Genomic DNA, 20751 nt, shown 5'->3' with positions numbered 1-20751 from the left:
ATATGAATACAAAATGTCAAAATTTTAAATTGATGGTCGGCCTTTCCTTCCACCTACGTACACTTGATAAAGTTTACTTCGAGGACTGCTAAATGCCAACATTTTTTTTAAATATTTTGCCATAAAATTTGTATTATATCGCGAATTTCAAAAAATCAAAATTATTTGATATCATCAGGCCCATTCTCCGTATTTAGAATGCAATACGATATTTCTGATGTGCTCTCATGTCCCACAAAAATACTGTGCTAATGTTGCTATCCGATCCCTTAAAGAAAATGGAAATTCTATCTACTCATTACGTAGAGTATTCTTTCATTCAAAACACAGAAAAAGAGTAACAACAAGCAACGAATTTTTCAAAAAACTTTTTATCATGAAACACGATTTAAGATAAATAGCGCCACCAGTGGTCATCTTTTCTTAAAAATGACGTAGTTTTACATGCTATCAAACAAGGTATAGGTTAAAGTCAATAGATCTGTAGTCTTTATTGCCCGCCATGTGTTCTCATTCAGAATACACGCGTGGAAAAATTGAAAGTGGGTATCGTTGAAAAATACTCAATGCCATTTTCACCACCAAGCCTCAGGCAATGAACAATACTGTGTGTTCTTTTTTCTTCGTTTAGAAATTAGATCTACTTTTCTTTGTCATTACCTGTCGTGAGCCTGTCCCCTTAAACTATTTTCACCGCCAATAATTATTTGGCACCCTCGATAGGAATAATACAAATAGTCTAGTGTGTGCGTGGGTTGAAATAAAATACTTTTATTTCTTTTTATTCAATACCATTTTATTATACCATGATAACAATTTCAATAAATGCAATAGAGTATCCACCTGGTCATTCAGTATATCGGTGACCTCAAGTTTACAGTCAAGTCAGTTGTAGCTGTTAAGTTAGGGAGTTGGCCGTTCTTTCAGACCCCGTGGCAGTAGGCCTGTTGTAATTTCAAAATCGAGTTGGATGTCAGGTGAGCATTTATTTATTTATTTCATTTTTGGGTGTTTTTTTTGTCGAGGGCAGCGGCGGAAAAAGGCTGACCATAGGGCCTATGGTTACCGAAGAAAAAGGCTTTCCATGTTTAAGGTTGGTCATAACCCGAGACCATATAAATAGGTATTATGGTCTCAGGTTATAACCCTGGAATTGTGGAAACTTTCGGGCCTCAACTGCTAAATATTTGGTCTAAAGTACATATGTCATTAAGTTTATGGTATTATGTTAATCAGAATGCAAAATGAATGCAAACTCTGCAAAAATGCATAAAATGCCAACAGGTGCCTACAATTGCACGAAATTAATTTCTGTAAAATATAATAATAATTAAAAAAAAATGTTTAGCTTTACTAAGAAGGGTATGTTCATATGGAAAGGTTTGGCTACAAAACGATTCTTGTTTTTGCTTGGTATTTTCCCGCCAAATGAATGTTTGACTGATTACCACAAACTATACCCTTTTTGCATATAGGATTTTTACTTTTTGGAGGAGATTTTCTTTAATTTCCTGGTCATTTTTCGAGCTGAAACTAGAATAGAAATATTTTAAGCACGGATTTTTAAATCTCACTGCACGGATTTTTATTGTCACTGCACGAACGTGCAATGAGGCACGTTAAAATAGCCTAAGCCTATGACGTATATTCAAGGGTAATGCGTGGGGAACCCACTCCACTTCAGCTCACCTCCCAAGTTTTAGTAATTAGGATTGCCCACAAACTACAGTTTTTGTCTTTTTCGTTTATTATCCCGGTTTATTATAGATTGCGCATTATGAAGTTGGTGCTTTTGATTGTGTTCCTTTGCATCGCCGCCATTCACTCCACCCAGGCACATTGTCCACAGGGTTGGCAAATATGGTCCGATCCAAATGGGGGAGGCCTACGCTGCTACAAATTTTACCAAAGGATGGCCACGCATGTTGCCGCAGAGGAGGCTTGTGTCAAAGAAAGTGCTAATTTGGCATCCATCAACAGCGAGGATGAGCAAAAATTCGTCCATGACCACTGGATAAGGAGTAACGTGGGCCGCATTCCTGATTCTGGTAAGTCCTGCTTTAAAGTAGGGATGACCATCAAAATTTCATGTTGCCTATTGCTACAAAAGATAGTTTTCTGGAAAGAACTCATCAGCAGAAGTATTTTGGTGGTTGCATTGTCAAAATCGGTCAAAAACTGTTCGAATTATGAATTTTCAAAGTTTCCCATTCTGACCGGTCTTTGGAACGAAATAAAATGACAAAGTCCAAAAATAGCAATGGGAGCAAAATTGGTATAAGCATATATTTACCTTTTATATTTCTTTATTTTAATATAATATGCAAACATGAAACAAGCATATTGTGAAAGTATCAAAGGGTTTCTTATGAAATGGCACTTTACTAGTCAATAGCATAAATTATTTCTTCAAACCGAGGCACTGAAATCATGCTTTTAGAAAACATTTGCCAAAAATCACCCAAAATGGCCGAAATGGCACAAAATCAAAGTCCAGGTGATTTTTTTTTCACAACAATATACACTACACATAAAAAATACTACTACACGGGATTTTCAACATAGGAATCCAAACAATCAAGTACCAACATGCACACTTGCACAGCTTTGTCCTGATATCACTTCTGGGGTTTTAACAAAATGTTTAACCTCGACTGTGATTGGCAGCTGCATAAGGTATCTCTTTGATAGCTGATAATGCCCAGCCATTCAGCAAGTGGCTAATAACTGACCTTGATCGGCTTGAATGAACACTGTCATCTGCTACAAAACCATCACACTCTAGGACCTGGTCACTCCATAATGCTACAGGGAGCAAAGTACTTTAACAATGGAGTGAAAGACTCATTATTGATTAGGCACGTATTTTAAAAGTACAGCTCCTGTGCCTGTATAGCAGCAAGTCAGTGTAGCTGGTATAAATATAAGAAAAAGCTGAGACTAGGTATAATAGTCTCAGGAAAAGGTTTAGGGTTGAGATCAGGTGAAAAATACATCAAATGAGCACGAAACTTCACATTTATGTTCAGAAAGGTGTCTATTTAACATGACTCGAAAGGTGTATGGAAATTCCAAAGGGAAGCTGGTGATTTAATTTTTAACTCGAGATCTACTTGTCCATTTTTTAAACCTTTTTACAGAGGGTATGATAGAGGTAATAGCGGCAATTCTGCCAAATTACAGCTCAGTAGGTCAAGGTTTTCACCTGATCTTATTGATCTGAATATTTTGTGCCATTCTGAGCAGTGCTGTACTTGGCCACTGGCAATTAAGCGCACTGTCCGGGCGCACTGTGGCGATGGACCAATTTTAACTCACATTTACAGAAAACCAAATAAGTTATGTTGCTCAGTGTAATTTGCTGGATAGTTACAAAACATAATTGGCATTAACATCCCCAATTTTTACAGAAAAAGTATGAAAAATAAAAGAATGAGCTCAATTTAGAAATGTCTGTGCAAGCAGTGCATAGTTGAGCTCCCTGCCAGGCGGCGGATGACATGATCGAGCTGGCAACTTGTGAAACGGCCCGGCCGTATGGCATTTTCCAACATGATGCAGTCATGTCTACAGTAGAATTCATCTCGACCTTTGCAGGACTTAACCCCATTAAAAGCTATTAAACCAAGATAACACTCATTGAAACAGCTCAACTGATTAAATCGGATCTTCTCTGGTTGTGCACAAGTGACTGTTTTCATGTGCGATATCGCAATAAAGCTGGTATTCATAGCTTCAGTTGGGTAACCGATTACAAAGGAAACGAAAGGAAACAATGTTATGTGTGGCTTTGTTCACGAAATCAGACAATGTCGTGCTTTTTGTAAACCAGCATTCTTGAAAATGAGCAACATAATGATTTTTGACTTAACACGGTTTAGAAATAATTTCTTCATATTTTTGGTGTTATCTGTCGTTTACATGTCCTTCCTAAAACACAAAAGTACGACCCTCTCCAAACACCTAAATTAGCTAAAAATTTAGGACATGTTACAAAACTTTATTTTCTAGAACCTATTTAGAATAATTTAAATGTAGCTTTTACCGGTTTTTTGTGGCATCCTTCAGAAGTGAGCGGTCCGATACCAATATTTTCGGTCAAATCTCCATTCAAATAACACGGGGAGTTGGCTAGCTATGCCTTGCCCTCACTCATATTTTACAAAAGTACGACCATTTCTGAACATCTAACCTAGCTGTAGGTTTAGGTCGTGTTAGTGGAAGATATTTGCTAGAAGTTTTGGAGAATAAATAAAATATTGGCTGGTTATTTTTCACACAGTGATGTTAACTAGGCAAGTGTCCATTCTCCCAACATACATCATTTGTAGGGGTCACGCGTCAATGGTGAGAGCACTGTGTATTGTGTATAGGAAAATGGACAGTAACTGCAGTATGATATACTCGGTTAGTTTTGTGGGGTTCATTATCGAACCCCAACGGTTTTAGCTTGTATTTATATTATTTATCAACATAGGCCTATTTGTTTGTGATATTTCAAGCGTTTTACAATTTCAAAATAATCCCATTCAATTTACACGGTTGACGATGAAAATTTACTGAATTTAGAGAATGCAATGCGGCCACCACCTGCTCCCTGCATGTCTATGGGAGTGTTCTAATCAAGTTGATTGGTCATTGGTCATCCCTATTTAAAGCCATAGGGCCTATTAATGTACGATTTCCGTCAAATTCCAATTTTATTATTCTTTACCCAAAATAACAAGGTAAAGTGAAAGAAACTCCACTGGCTATTTTGTCCGTTAAACATGGAGTTATATGGCGGACCTAGAAGTCATAATTATGAATTAATGTCAAAATTGACCTTCTGAGCTACAGACACAACAAATTTCGCAGATTTCATTTAGGTTTAGATGAGACATGTGTAAACATTACAGACATTACAATGACAGTGGAGGGCTGAGGCAGACAAGCTGCAAGTTGATAACATTTTATAAGATCCAACTAACAACATCAAGCACTATGTATCATTTGTGAAGGAGGACCCTCAGTCCAAGGCATACAGTTCCAGTTCAAGATCGAGAATCCCTTCTTCAGCAAACGACTGGCGCATTAGGGCTGATCAGGCCTCAGGATGGTAGTGGCGGATTTCCATCAAGTGAGATATTGACCACGCATCCAGATATTGCATATGGTCAGAGGCTGGAAAGTAAGTGATCATTGGAGAGCTGACTGTTCCATGGGAAGATAATATCGATGAAGCTCACGAGAGAAAACTAACCAAGTATTCAGCAGAGTTGAGAGCAGACTAAAACAATTAGATAGAGGTTGGAAGGCTTCTTGCTACACCTTCGAAGTCGGCTGCCATGGTTTTGTTGTACTCTTTTTTCCCAGAAGTGGCTGTGAGATTTAGGCTTCAAAGAGAGATTAAGTCAATTGGCAGGGCGGCGTTGGAGGCTGCAGAATCAGGATCGTCGTGGGTGTGTTCCAAGTATAGGCCTACATTTAGAAGTGAAGGGAATATGAACAGCGAAGTTCATCATCAGTATAATTTATGTCAGATCAGGCAGGTCAACTAGCCATAATATCTCACTTGTTCTCATTCCTTCAAGTCAAATCCAGTTGGCTAGGGTTGAGTGGTTCAAGCTGCAGGGGCAGGGTTGGAGGCGCCGGATCTCTTCTGCTTATTACAGACTAGTTTGGTCATCTGGGGGTACGTGTGCACAGATCATATATATACGTTCGGCGGTGATGGCGTGTCCCCATGTGGCCAGGACGTCGTGCTTTGTCGGCCTGGCATAGTGTGGGCGCTGACTGGTACTTGCCTTGCCGATCTCTTCTTTTTGTTGGCTGGCCTGTGTCCGATACGTTTTTCTGAGAGGCAGATTATTTGCATGTATGGGCAACAGATGCTAGAAGCATAGTTTTAGTTTCATTAGCAGCTCACCAGCAGGAGGTTGTATTTTTCATGCTGGTTCCACCTCGAAGGAGTTTTGATTATAAGAGGGCCGAAACTACCCCAAGACTCCCCATGTAGTCATTGTGTCTATTTAACTTACAAATTTGTCATACATGAGTTGCTTGGAAGACAAGGTATAGCCTTTAAGTGATCATAAAGATATTTCAGAAAAACTAATCCTCGTATATGACATCATGCACAACTTCGACGCGAGTGAGACAAACAAGTGCCTCAAATGTTATCCCTACCCCTACCATGTCCCCTCTCTCTACATGTGATAACTCAGTGTGCTATTTATTGGCTTCAGTTCAAGTTTCAGTATACACCAGGCACAAAAAGAAACTCGTCAGTTATATTCATCCTTGCTGTTCAATAACTTGATAATTTTGGATTATTCTGAAATATACATTTTCTTAATTGGACTTTTCTTTCTCATTTGACACGCTGTTCGTGAACATTGAGCAAGAATTGACCAAGATATGCGCCTCCAAACTCTCAAACCCCAAAATGAAAAGTTGCAATTTTAACGATTCAATTGTGCCTGTTACACCATGTATACTGTGTGCTTTTTTGATTGGCCCGTGGTGATTGTGTGCAATACAACGATGCGTTCCCATTGAAAATCGTTGAAAATGCAACTTTTGATTTTGGGGTTTGAGGCTTTGGAGGCGCATATCTTGGTCAATTCTTGTTCGTTTTTCACGAACAGGGTGTCAAATGAGAAAGCAAAGTCCAATTAACAAAATGTATATTTCAGAATAATCCAAAATTATCAAGTTATTGAACAGCAAGGATGAATATAACTGACGAGTTTCTTTTTTGTGGCTGGTGTAGTTTGAAATTTAGTATCATAATAGTTTATCATTATGAGCTTTGCCTTTTTGTTTCTACTCAGATGTACCAAACTTTAACCCACGAAATGCTTTGTGGATAGGAGCCAAGAGGAACGACGCTGGGATTTGGAGCTGGACCGATGACTCGACCTGGGGGTATACCAACTGGGCTTCCACAGAACCTAATTTCCATGGCAATTGTGGTCATATGTGGACCTGGCATGGTGCAAATGGCAAATGGGGTGACGAGGCTTGTGATACACCTACTCGATATTCCACATATTTCATGTGTGAAAAACCAGAAAGTGGATATGGACGATAGTCATTCTTAGTCAGAAAAGGAAATATTTTGCTTTCATACTCTCTCATAAAATAAAAAAAGAACCAACAATAATAATAATAATGAATGGAAATGGTTGTAAGGTCAAGAATGCATCCAATACCAAAAAGGGGTCAGATTTGGCCCTGGTAAATTGTAGTTTTCTTATTTAAATTACTTTGTTTAAATTACGAGCAGTTGAACTATTATCGTCAATTTGAGCTAAAAAATTAAATATGGAATATTTCTTCACAAAGTGCAAATACTAATCTGTAAGGGGTTTGCATGGACCGCACGTTCTAAATATTAATTGGGGGTGTGTCGGGAGATGTTGTAAAATATATAATTGTTTGATAGAAAATGTGCTAAATTATGGTGGTCATAATGTAGTGCATTTGCCTAAACAATGACGGATTTAAGGAGGCTGAATTTGAGCTTTGCGGGGGACACAGTTTCGGACTTTATGCAACATTGTTCAGTTAATATCAAATTTATTGGGGCTTGAGGTGATATTTCCTAAACTTCGTCAGCAATTGGCATTCGTCAGAGCTGAAATGCACTTGAAATGTACCATTTGTTGAAAATAGGAGGAGCTTAAAATATGGCTCTTAAAAGTGGTGCGTATACTCGGAAAGTTTGAATGTCCCCCCACTGGGGTCAAATGTTAAATAAACTTACGGTACAAAAACAACTGTGCGGATTCCTGGTTGTCCAATGAATTCACGCTGTTTATTTGTGTACAGTTAGTTTATAACACTTAGCCCCAGGGATCATTCAAATTTTCTGAGTACCTAGCCGCGGAAAAGGCTGACCATAGGACCTATGGGTGCCGAAGTTAGGTGGTAACATGATGAACGCTTTTGACGTGTGTTGATATAAATATAGTTAGAGAGGTTGCGATTTACAAACGTACGTATCGTGCGTACGTAAATCTTACTATAAATAGGCGAATGCTGACTGACTGACTGACTGACTGATTGACTGACTGACTGGCTGACTGACTGACTAATTGACTGACTGGCTGACTGACTGACTGACTGACTGACTGACTGACTGACTGACTGACTGATTGACTGACTGACTGGCTGACTGATTGACTGACTGACTGATTGACTGACTGGCTGACTATGTGGCCTTGTGGGTGAGAAGGCTCCGTCAGTTTCGATTCAAATGTCGCCAAATTCATACGGGAGATCGTGGAATATACGGGAATGTCCTGTTATTAATTTGGTTGAAAACGGTCAAGAATTGGCCTCAAAATCACTGAAAATGTGGTCGGTTGCTATCCTATAGGTAAACAATATCCTAGTCTATATATATACAAAATCCCGTAACACGAGAGGGATTTTGAATAGATGTACGCGCGTTCGATATGTACGTTTGGAAATCGCAACCTCTCTAGTTTTTGCCGTCACGTCAGGAAATTGAAAGCATTGTTGCGACATATGTGCAATATATATGATAGACGTGAGCTAGACAAAATTGGAACATCGACGTTTCCTGTTGTAAGTAGGGGTCTATATGTCTAAAAGACATCCTCAACAACGGTATCCAAAAAGGATAAAGACGGGAATTCGAGAAAAAAATGCTAATTTGCATAAAACAAAAATGGCCGCTTATGCAGGACTAAAATTTCAAATGTGTAGATTCCGGGTAAAACCCAGGCCATATATGAATTCCTCTAAATATTATTAGTATTCAGAAAAAGTATAGTTTTACCCATCTCCAATGTACAGTTCTTGAGGCATTTAATTTAGGTCAAATGTCAAATGTAGGTCTCCATTATCCACACTATCAAAAAGTAGGTTGATTTCCAAGGATGCACACTAGGCTTTTCTTACCAATTGGGGGCAATTCAATAGGCATACTATGCACATGATTACTTTTTGCCGATGTCTTGTTCGTTATTCTCAAATGTAGACTAACCCAGAATGAAGTTGGTAATTCTCGCAATTGTGTTTGTCTCATTGGTTCACTCCATCCACGCCCATTGCCAATCTGGCTGGACAGGATATGGACAGGACAACGCTTGTTACAAGTATTTCAAAGAGAGAGTCACCCATGTAGTGGCAGAATCCAACTGCACCAGTTATAATTTCTCTGGGAAAGTCCCACACTTGGTGGCTATCAACGGTCAGAGGGAACAAAACTTTGGAAGTTTTGGAAAGCCGGTGGTTTGGGATCTATCGATCCCGGTGAGTATCAAAAGACAAAAGCCCAGAGTTTTTCGGAACTAGAGATAGATGCCGTTGGTGGCGTCTGGCCAGATGAAGGGGGCTACCCAGCTACCTGTACATGTATAGACCCGTGACGTCACGCAGACGTCACGGGTCTATTAGATCTGTCGATTAAATGCACTTTTTTGGCCCAGATTTGCTGTTTCGTATATTTATCAGCGTTTCCAACCCTTTTGAAACCATTCTAAGGCATTCCATGCGCTACAATGTCAAAATTGTGGCTACATCATAGATATCTCGGGCATCTCAGAGCATTACCTGGTTTTTCCATATATTCCATCAAAGCTTTTGTCGTGTGCTGCCACCTAGTGGTGGTTCCGGGAACGTTGCGTCTAGCAAATGGAGTTTCACGCACGCAAAGCATTGGGGCCCATTTTGGTACAGTTTAAAAACTCCTACCTGTGGCCAGTGTCATAAAAATTGCTTAACTTTTAATTATTCATTTATTATAGTAATAAGGTTCATCATTAAAAAGAGTTCAAATTTAACAATTTGAGACCATTTCCATTTGATGTCACTTTTAGTAGTTGACCCCTGTATGACCACAAAAACTGACAACGCCCTCCCATTTTGACCTTTCTGCTTATAACTCAAGAACGGTATGTCTTGACAAAATCTGAGTAGGCCTAATTTTGAAATTTGAGCCCTGTTAGGGACATTTTTTTGAATTTTTTTAACATAGCTTATCGTTTTCTTACGCATTTTTGCTGATCTACAGACATAGATTAGAAGTTGATTTCTGAGGATGTACAATAGGCCCTTCTTCCAACTGAACTAATTCATCTAGTCATCAGGATTTGGAACATAATTTTGAGTTATGACCAATATGGTCAAAGGTTAAATTTTGAGCTCCATAGCTGGGACCAAAGAAGCAAAAATGCTCCGAAAATGCTTTGACGCCATTTTGATATATTTTGATTTGGAGCACATTTTCCTCTTTGACCCCCGTGAAGCCTAAAATATGACCTCTAACCGTTTTAGCCATAATTCAAAAATGTATACATCCTATAGATAGTTCAAACTATAAATTTTCTGAATTTTCAATGTGACTAGAGAAATAAATTAAACACAATTTAAATCTACCCAACTTTTTTGTCATGTCTCACGGTCTAGTTCGTGCCTGCGAAGAATAACTGCATTGCAATTCTTAATATTAATGTATTCCTTTAATTCAAAATGAGTCAAGGAAGCTTATAGGCCTAATCTATTGCTATACAGTGGCATAGCTAAAGGGCATTAATCCTGGGACATCTTGTCCCCCTCCCGACACGCTGACCGCTGTGATATTTTTTGGTTGGTTTTCATTTTTGCCCTTTACCATTTTCGTAAAATTATCCTCCCTTCAATACCCATCCGGCCAACCTCTTTGGAAAAACCATGGTTACGTCACATGGTATTTATTTCTCATAGATGTACTCACACGTATCCTTCTTTAACCCCTCAAATGCTGTGTGGATAGAAGCCGAGAACAACGGTACCGTATGGAGTTGGACCGACGACTCGACCTGGGGGTACACAAACTGGGCTTCTGGAGAGCCAAATGGCAATAGTGCAAACCATTGCGGTCATATGTGGACCCATAATAATACGAGCGGAGCTTGGGGTGATATGTGGTGTAATGCATCTCGATATCAAACCTATTACATCTGCGAATACCATTATACATAATATACGCCTAAACCCTTGCAATCGCAGAGTTTTGTTCGACCCCTTAAAACCGAAACCAAAAGTCTCGGTCTTCAAATTAAAAATAATCTGAAATAATTCAAATAAACCAATAGTAGCAGTAGGCCCAATAAAGCTGCATTAAATGATAAAAATAAATACAAATCACGGTTACGGTTAACTCGAAAGAAAAAGCCTAGTTCACATTCATTCTGGCAAGTGAGTGGGCGACTTGTGATCCTATTTGACTTCAATATTCGCCGTAGAAGTGACGATATAACAGAATTAACTACCATATAGCAATATGTTAAAACAATTTTTGAATATATCGCCCTGCACTGCAAGCAGGTTGCACTCATATGTCTGCAATCATAATTCATATATTAAATATACAATACCGCTCTTTTCAAAGATACAAATCTTACAGGTGCGAGTGATTAGCATGATATGAATATTTTATAGAATTACGATCCCGGTCTGTTCTTTGACATATGTTCAGTGCAGAGGTACCGGGGAAACGTACTAATGCAGTGCTATATATTCAAACCTATTGCCATGGTAGTTAATCCTGTTTTATCATCACTTATACGGGTAATGATGAACATTAAACCACTATAAAAAAATATCCCTACCTAAACAGGGCCTACTGATGTTTAACGTTTTTAAAAAACATTTTTATGTTTACTGGGTGTATATTGGTCTTACCGTAGCGGTCATAGACTTATTACGGGATGTATAGTCCTATTGGAAATAAATTATGTTATTCGACAAGTTTCTGTGTCTTTCATTATAGTTTATTATTACACGTTGTTTTTCAACCTGTCATTACAATTAAATCAAAATTATTATAGTTTAATATACCGTAAAACCTCGTCTACAAACATATGGTGTTTTTTGATGAAAGCTAAATTAATACGAAACAGCCGTAAATATGCCGATACAAATTGATCTTACAATAATACTTGTTTGTATATGCTGGTATCCGTAATTTATTTGTTTTAATTTTGTCGATTGATGGCGCCTGGAGTAATTTAGCTTTCATTAAAAGCACTCTATATTATGCTTGTAGACAAGGTTTTACGGTACTACTAGGCTATATATATTACCAAACGCATGAAATCAATTCCTGTATAGCTAACCAATTAACTGGCCCTCCATACTTTCGTTGTAATCCATTCGGCACATAACCAACAGACAATTAATTCCCCAAAAGACCTAAAACATTTTGGTGTTTTTGAGAAATATCTTCAAAACCATGAATACGAAATGTCACAATTTTGAATTGATGGTCGGCCTTTCCTCCCACCTACATACACTTAAGTACATAGGCCTATCATTAAATTGATAAAGTTTACTTCGAGGACTAGATGCTAAATATCAAAATTTCAATTTGTAATATTTTGCCATAAAAATTTACATTAGGTCTATATCACAAAATTTAACAAATCTAAATTATTTGACATCATCAAGCCATTCCTCGTATTCAGAATGCAATACGATATGTCTGATGTGCTCTCATGTCTCAAAAAATACTGTGCTAATGTTGCTATCCGATCCCTTAAAGAAAATATAAATTCAACCTACTCATTACGTAGAGTATTCTTTCATTCAAAACACAGAAAAGAGTAATAACAAGCAACGAAATTTTCAAAAAGACTTAAGATTAATAGCGCCATCAGTGTTCACCTTTAATAATATAATAATAGCGCCAGGCACGTATCCACTCAATTAAGATCAGAGCGCTCAAGGCACTAAAACCAAAACCAAAAACTGAACAATACACAAAGAAAACTGAAAGTAAAATAAGATACATAACTTAAGAATTACAAAATGTCTCTGACATAAGATGAGTTTTTAACAACTTTTTAAACACAGTTAAATTTTTAGCAGTTCTAATATAAATAGGCAGTTCATTCCATAGACGTGGAGCTGCGATTGCAAATGATCTGTCACCCCATGTGCGGTTGGATTTTCTTTCTTGAAGAAGTTGCATGTTTCCAGATCGAAGCGTACGGGTGGGAACATAATGTGAAAGGAGTTCAGATAAATATGACGGAGCAATATCATTAATACATTTATATACAATCAACATAAGTTTAAAAACAATTATTTGTGTGACAGGAAGCCAATGCAGTTCCTTAAGGATTTGCGTGATATGGCAATATTTTCTGGTGATAGTAAGAATTCGAGCGGCAGTGTTTTGAATTTTCTGAAGGCGATAGAGTTGGTTTGCTGGTAATCCATAAAGAAGTGCATTGTTGTTATCCAAACGAGAAGAGATGAATGAGTGAATAATTTGTTCAGTAGCATCGCGACTTAGGTATTTGCGGATCCGGCTGATGTTAAGTTGAAGCGCTGAACAACGAACAACATTTGCTTTAAAACGACGTAGTTTTACATGTAGTCTTTATTGCGCACCATTTGTGCTCTTATTCTGAATACACGCGCCTCGTGGAAAAATGGAAAGTGGGTATCGTTGAAAAAATACTCATAATAATAAAACGGTAGAGCTGATTCACCTCATTTTTTTCACACCATTGTGACCATATCATTAATTGAGTATATAGCATTAATAGAAAGATTTAACAACTGAAAAATGCAACTTGGTTTTGGTTTTGAATGAATAATGTCGTCTTTGCCTTATTGTATTTTTTTACTCACCCTGTAATTTATAAGAAATTTTGCCTCGTGCGTCATGTCATCAGAAAGCTGAAGGCCTTTGATCAATATCCGGTAATGTAATTCATGTATTGCTGAAAGCGACCGTACAAAATTCCAGATGAACAGATTTAATTTTCATTTTATTATTTTTATCTACCTGGATGATTGAGAATATTCACAAATCACACTCTATGACATTTTTTGCCTTTGTTATTTCAATGGCACAGACAAGCAACACATACATTTTAGAAACAAAAAAATATCACAATCAAAAACACGCAGGATGTGATCACACAAGGTTCTGAACAGAAACCCCCTGTACAGACCGGGAGAGCGCAAAGACCTAAATAATCAATCAAAAGACACTGACAGGATCACACAAGGTTCCCCTACTAAGAAAAACCAAAGGTGCCGAAAGCTGCGAATACCGAGAACCGCAAAAGCCGAGAACCGCTCGCGCTTTAATTTTTTGGATATCTATCTAACAAATTTGCTTTCGCCCCTTTCACATCGCCCCTTTCACCCGAATTTCCTTTCCTTTTCTTTCCTCTATCTTCCGGTGTCCTATTTTCGTACAATGCTTACGTAGAGTATTCTTTCATTCAAAACACAAAAAGAGTAACAACAAGTAACGAAATTTACAAAAAAACTTTTTATCATGAAACACGATTTAAGATAAATTGCGCCATCAATGTTCACCTTTTCTTAAAAATGACGTAGTTTTTGTAGTCTTTATTGCGCACCATGTGCTCTTATTCAGAATACACGCGCTTCGTGGAAAAATTGAAAGTGGGTATCGTTGACAAAATACTCATAATAATAAAACGGTAGAGCTGATTCACTTCATTTTTTTCACACCATTGTGACCATATCATTAATTGAGTATATAGCATTAATAGAAAGATTTAACAACTGAAAAATGCAACTTGGTTTTGGTTTTGAATGAATAATGACGTCTTTGCCTTATTGTATTTTTTTACCCTGTAATTTATAAGAAATTTTGCCTCGTGCGTCATGTCATCAGAAAGCCGAAGGCCTTTGATCTATATCCGGTACTGTAATTCATGTATTGCTGAAAGCGACCTTACAAAATTCCAGATGAACAGATATATTGTTCATTTTATTATTATTATCTACCTGGATGATTGAGAATATTCACAAATCACACTCTATGACATTTTTTGCCTTTGTTATTTCAATGGTACAGACAAGCAACACATACATTTTAGAAACAAAAAATATCACAAACAAAAACACGTAGGATGTGATCACACAAGGTTCTGAACAGAAACACCCCGTACAGACCGGGAGAGCACAAATAACCTAAAGAATCAATCAAAAGACACTGACCATGATCACACAAGGTTCCCGTACTAAGAAAAACCAAATGTGCCGAAAGCTGCGAATACCGAGAACCGCAAAAGCCGAGAACTGCTCGCGCTCTAATGTTTTTAATATCTGTCTAACAAATTTGCTCTCGCCCCTTTCACATCGCCCCTTTCACCCGAATTTCCTTTCCTTTTCTTTCCTCGATCTTCCGGGGTCCTATTTTCATACAACGCTCGGAGTTTGAGATCAATTTCTCTTCTGAATTCCGTCTGTCCCTTTTTCAATGGTGTTTTTGTATATACTCTAAAAACGGTCCACTCCAGCTGATCGTCTTTTGGTAGGCTTGGTGGTATCTGCGTTAAATTTAAGGGAACATAAACATCTCAAAAAAAGTAACTAACCCCCCTTAAATAATAACCATTATTCAAAAACGGGTGGTTATATTACAAATCTGTAAAATGCGTTGGAAGCAGAATTTATTTCTGCACATTTTGACACCTCATTTGTAGCAATTGACTAAATACTGACGTCACGGCGTATATTTAAATCAATGTAACCCGAGATTTGATAGTTGCAGTAAATTGTATTGATTTTGTATTCAGTGTAATGGAAGGAAATCTATGTAATGATATCTGCGTGTTTTTGTATTGTATGTAAGTGCAACTTTCAAATCTGGACCTCACTACATTAAATTGACCGGTGTTTTATTGTTTTCTAAGATATCGTATCAAATGAGGTGTAAAATGCGCAGAAATAAATTCTGCTTCCAACGCATTTTACAGATTTGTAATACAATAGCCCATTTTTGAATGATGGCCATTATTTAAGGGGGTTAGTTACTTTTTTGAGGTGTTTAAATTTAAAAAAACACAATAATTACAACATAGTTTGCATTGATTTTGCTTGATATTGGATCGCGTGACACTCCTTATAAACTCAGTATTTCAGTTTTCATCACCAGTAGTTTAAGAATCTTATATAATTATAAAGATCATCTCCGAAGATGACTTACCTGATGTGGCTTCAATGGAGTTCCCTTTGGAATTTCATTGGCTTGGTATTTCTTGAAGAAGGGCACTTTCAAAAGAGGATGTTTGTCTTTTCCGTGTGAGAACTTGTGTTTCTTTAACATAAACGAAATAACATTTAATAAATAACATCACGAAGTGCTAGAAACGAGAACAGGGGGTTCAATATTGGATAAGAACTTTCCGATTTTTTTACAAAGCACCAAGCAGTCTTCGAATTACTTTTAAAAAAATCTTGGGTGCACTTTTGCACCCAATGTTTAAAGGTTTTGTGCAATTTCTTCTGACGCAGAGCAATTTGAAGTGCAGTCAAATTTGAAGTACATTATCAATCAAACTCACTCAGAAAAACAAAAGTAAACTGCAAAGTACTCAAAATAAGGTTGCTCGTTGAAACCTTGTTTTGATGTGATAATTTATTAATTTGTTTAATAAAACATTATTATAATATTCAATTCTAGACCTGAATAATACCAACAGCTATCACACTAATAAATTGTATATGCACATAATTATATTTTGCAGCAATTTTTAACATAGATTTTCGTTTTTATATCAAAATATTCATCTTTTTCTGATTTTTATGGTAAATTTGTGTGCAAACTGAGGGCGCTATTTATATATATTTTAAATTTAAATTAGCCAATTAATATGAGTCATACCTAACATTTCATGATAACAAGTTTTGTGAAAATTCACTTGTCATTTGTTTGTCTGTTTGCGGATGTTCTAATACCAGTTTACAAGTGTCTACCTCTTGTAAAGATGCAAACAAGATTTTAGATAAATAGCGCCATCATTGTTCAACTTTTCTTTAAAATGACTCAGTTTCACATGCCATCAAACAACCGTGGACAACATGAGCTTAGCTAAACCTTGTGAATCTGTTGAAATTTTGTGACAGAGTTAAACAGCATATAGGCTTAATCATGTCTCTAACATCTACCATTGTCAAGGCGCACTTTATCTTAGTCAGTATTTCACTATAGAACTCTTATGGAACCAGATCAAGTGAATCTAATTTCATCGTTCCTAGGGTAAAAGGTAGCGCTTCAAACACATTCTACTACAAAGCCATTTAGGACTGGAATGAACTCCCATCAAACATCAAGGGATTGCCTACCAAGTCTCAAACAACATCTGGCCAGCAACTCTCACAGTCAAAATACGTCAGAATTCACTGTGTAGGCATTTTTTTTGTTTCCCTTTTGTTCTAAACTTGCCTTTTCTGCGGGCTAAATGTCTTGTCATTTTTTTTCTGTGTGTCCTGATCCCAAATGGCTTTGTGGCTGTTGGATTTTAAAATTAAGCTTTAATTAATTTGTTACATTGATGTGCTTTGTAATGATCTTTCTGTCTCTAGCTCTATCTTTTTTTGTATTTTAATTATCTTGCCAAATGAAAAACAAACAAACAGTCTCAGACAATCAACATCAACAGTACAATGGGGTAATAATTTTGCACCAGACTTTTAACATGTTTTAGTCCAAGAGCCCATGCACCCCACCCCAGATCCTCCGCGAGTGGTATCATTTTGTTCCTTGGACCCTATTGAGTGATGTTAACATGGAAACCATAGGGATGAACTCCGGTGGCGGCCATTTCAAATTTCAAAGTTGCTCAAATCTGGTTAAACCAATTTATTCCTCTCATTGCAAGGATTCAGAAAAAGTATAGTTTGACCTACCTGCGACATGCCGTTCTTGAGTTACACATAAGCAAAAAGGTCATATTTTTGGGGGTGGTCGAGTTTTTTGGCCAAACAGGGGCCAAAAATTAAAAAACGCTCCGATTTCAACGAAAATGGTCTCAAATTATTGCTCGTCATGAAAAAACAAGTCAAAGAAGGAATCGTTTGCACTGTCTAAAATGCTTTTTTATTGACAAAATTGCCCAGCAACGGTCAATCCTCATATCAGCCTATTGACCACAACCTATGTTGTGATGTTTCCTAGGTAACGAAACATCCTACATGGTTACAACTATTCTAACTTATACAATTATTATGATGGAATTTTAATGTCTCAATATATATAATATAATATGAGTTATATTCTATTCTCACCACAACGAGAAATCCCTCGGAGTATTTCTTGAATTCGTCATTTGCCAGCACTTTCTCGATGTCATCTTGTGAAATCTTAATATCCAGGGTGAAAGTTATTGGATTTGTTTCAGCTTGCACTTGATCCTAAAACAAAATAATGTACATGTAACCTATAGTCATGATTCTTCTTTAGGCTTCTTTAAGTTTTTATACCCACATGCAGATACAGGTATTGGGCCTAATGGCATTGTTCTCCGCTTTTGATTGATCATATCATTATGAATTTGGCAGACGGCCGAATCCGGATTCGGCTTTTGGTAAATTCATTTTACGCATGCATTACTTTTGAATTAGAGAACAAGGAATCAATGCTGTAGGCCCTACATATCAATTTTTAACGGAGATCAGATGATAACAGCATAATAAGTAATCAAAAGAGGACAGCATATACAGGGTTAGCTAACGGTGCATCGCCAGCGCATCGCAGTACGGTCAACGACGATAACCGTTAAAAAATCGACATATTGCCCTCTATTGGTAAAGCATTGATTCCTTGTTCTCTTATTCAAAAATAATGCATGCTTAAAATGAATTTACCAAAAGGCGAATCCGGATTCGGCCGTCTGTCGAATTCGTAACGATATTATTATTAATCTTCCTCAAATCCCACACATTAAACACTAGCGCCAAAACTAAAAGGGCCATGTTCCTTATGGGCCCTACCCCGTAGATGTGCCTTTACCCACTTTGGCCCCAGAGGTCAAAGGTCACAGGCCCAGGGGTAAAAATCATTGTAAAAAAAGAAACATGTTATTTGTTAGCAATCATAAACAGCCTCGGTTTGTTCCTTAACGTGTGTGTACATTAGCCCCATAGGTCAAATATTAGGCGCACCAGGGCCCAAAATGTTAAAACAAAGGGTCGGCTGTTTCGCAGTTAATAAAGCAACTTCAGGGCTCTGTGAATGATGGTATTTCTTTTGGTTTCCCATATTGGTAGCAAATTTATTATAGAAATAATAAAATAAAAACTCTGAGATTTCATCATGTTAAACTTACCGCTAATTCGAAATCACCGCGTTCATCTCCGTCTTTCCCCTCCTCAGTGCTCCAAGACGGCTGATAAAAAAAGCATTTGGTTACATATTAATATTTCAGAACAATAAATGAAGGGCCGGACCCCTCAGCTTATCAGCTATAAAACTCGTCGGCGTGCCCGGAACACAAGCCATACTGTTTGTACCGTACACTGATATCATAGGTGTAGATCCCGGGGAATTTTGTCCCCCTCTAATATTTTGCTAGGGGGATGGTACATACAATACCCCCCCCCCCCCATGTTGTGACGCTGCGCCTAATGTGGGATTCTGACCAAATTAACCTCATATTGGCCATTTTATCCCCCAAACTCCAATTTTTGCGCATTTATTCCACTTTTGTAGCATAGGCCTATTTCACCTATTTCCAACCCCATCCGGCCCCCCCCAATGTCAAAAAGAAATCTACGCCACAGCCTGATATACCGTACCTTTGACTGGATGACAGCAGCTAATTTGTAAAACTGCCGTTCTTCAATTTGCTTCAAAAGATCCCTAGTTGGTTCAAGTTCTGGTTCTTTTGATATGGCAATCTTGGACAGGATTCTATCATCCATCTGGCAATACTTCCTGCATGATTCATCCCACACCTCTTTATTCTCCCTATCCCTCATTCCATCAATTATTTTGCTGATGACGAATTCAGATGTTTCTCTACAAGAAATCGATAATCATAAATCATGAGCAGCGTTCAAAACTTGGTATCTTGTTAATATGTATCTGAACTAGAGGTATTGCGTTCACAGAGCACCGTCCGTAGCTATTATCATCATAGAGCATAATCGTTTTTGTTCACTTAAATCAACGGTTCCCAAAGTGTGGGTCGCGAACGTTTTAATAACATTCACTAAAATTGTTGACAAAATACTTTGCAGAAATGAGAAAATCCCGGGGGTGTCTCAAGGCATTTCCGAAAAAGAAGACACCAAAATCACCTGATACATAAAGTTTCTTTATAGACTTCGAAGAATTAATAAAACATCGACCTGAAGACCTTTTCCAAAACCCATATTCAGATGCAACTTGTTCGATGTTCTCGTATCATTATCTAGTATTTTTCGTAACGAACGAAGTCCGAACTACTTACCCAAGTTCCTCTGTGTAATTGAAATATCCTATAAGCACCTCATTGATCCTATATAGTGAAAAAAATAATGATACATTTTATCATCATAATAATACCATAAGTAGTTAGCAGTGTCCATCAACTGACTTTGTGTCAGGCTTACTAGAAGTACATATCCGGTAACACAAAACGACGTTTGGGAACGTTCCCTTTTGGGAGCGTTTAGTCAGGTAATTTGCAAACGTCAGGAGAACGTTCAGTGAACGTTATTAAAGTAAACAAACGTTCTCGAACGTCATTTTCCGGAAAGTTTAGCAACGTTAAATCATGGTTAAACCAGGTCATATTACCAACGTTGTCAAAACGTTTTCCCAACGTAAAGCTGTAATTCCAATTCAAAGACCCGTATGACGTTTCAGCAACGTTCAAATGGAACCATTTTGGTACCAGTCGATCATGAGTTTTCACACCAATTTCGGTAATAATTGGGTAACAAATGATTATTGTGATGAGTACTAGTGTTTGGATGACCTTCTCTAAATCCTAAATA

General features: G+C 37.5%; 2 protein-coding genes across 5 annotated transcripts in view; one reads left to right on the top strand and one right to left on the bottom strand.

Annotated features, from left to right (window-relative positions):
- Positions 1-1806: 1806 nt before the first annotated feature.
- Positions 1807-7075, top strand: LOC140166061 (asialoglycoprotein receptor 2-like). Its single transcript, XM_072189442.1, has 2 exons — positions 1807-2048; positions 6816-7075. The coding sequence occupies exons 1-2, from the start codon at positions 1913-1915 to the stop codon at positions 7073-7075; spliced, it is 396 nt and encodes a 131-aa protein (XP_072045543.1). The 5' UTR covers positions 1807-1912.
- Positions 7076-12177: 5102 nt separating this feature from the next.
- The window catches only part of LOC140166058 (deoxynucleoside triphosphate triphosphohydrolase SAMHD1-like), a 30408-nt gene continuing 21834 nt past the window's right edge, over positions 12178-20751 (bottom strand). For 2 of the 4 annotated variants that reach the window (XM_072189439.1, XM_072189438.1), the window contains 6 exons: positions 20223-20270; positions 19567-19789; positions 19098-19157; positions 18058-18183; positions 15977-16087; positions 12694-15317 (listed from right to left, as the gene is read on the bottom strand). In XM_072189439.1, the coding sequence (XP_072045540.1) occupies positions 15087-15317; positions 15977-16087; positions 18058-18183; positions 19098-19157; positions 19567-19789; positions 20223-20270 (799 nt within the window). In that variant the 3' untranslated portion in view covers positions 12694-15086. Of the gene's footprint in view, positions 12661-12693; positions 15318-15976; positions 16088-18057; positions 18184-19097; positions 19158-19566; positions 19790-20222; positions 20271-20751 lie in introns of those variants that run through there. The other 2 variants (XR_011860806.1, XR_011860805.1) reach the window with 2 other exon arrangements.

Source organism: Amphiura filiformis, chromosome 12 (assembly GCF_039555335.1).
Source record: "Amphiura filiformis chromosome 12, Afil_fr2py, whole genome shotgun sequence".
Classification (NCBI taxonomy): Eukaryota; Metazoa; Echinodermata; class Ophiuroidea; order Amphilepidida; family Amphiuridae; genus Amphiura; species Amphiura filiformis.
The sequence above is the reverse complement of the archived record's forward strand: the minus strand, read 5'-3'. Positions and strand labels throughout refer to the sequence as shown.

Coding starts and splice junctions, on each gene's coding strand:
- LOC140166061 (XM_072189442.1), top strand. CDS start 1,913: ATGGCCACGCATGTTGCCGCAGAGGAGGCTTGTGTCAAAGAAAGTGCT. Junction 2,049..6,815: donor GGGCCGCATTCCTGATTCTG/GTAAGTCCTGCT, acceptor GTTTCTACTCAG/ATGTACCAAACTTTAACCCA.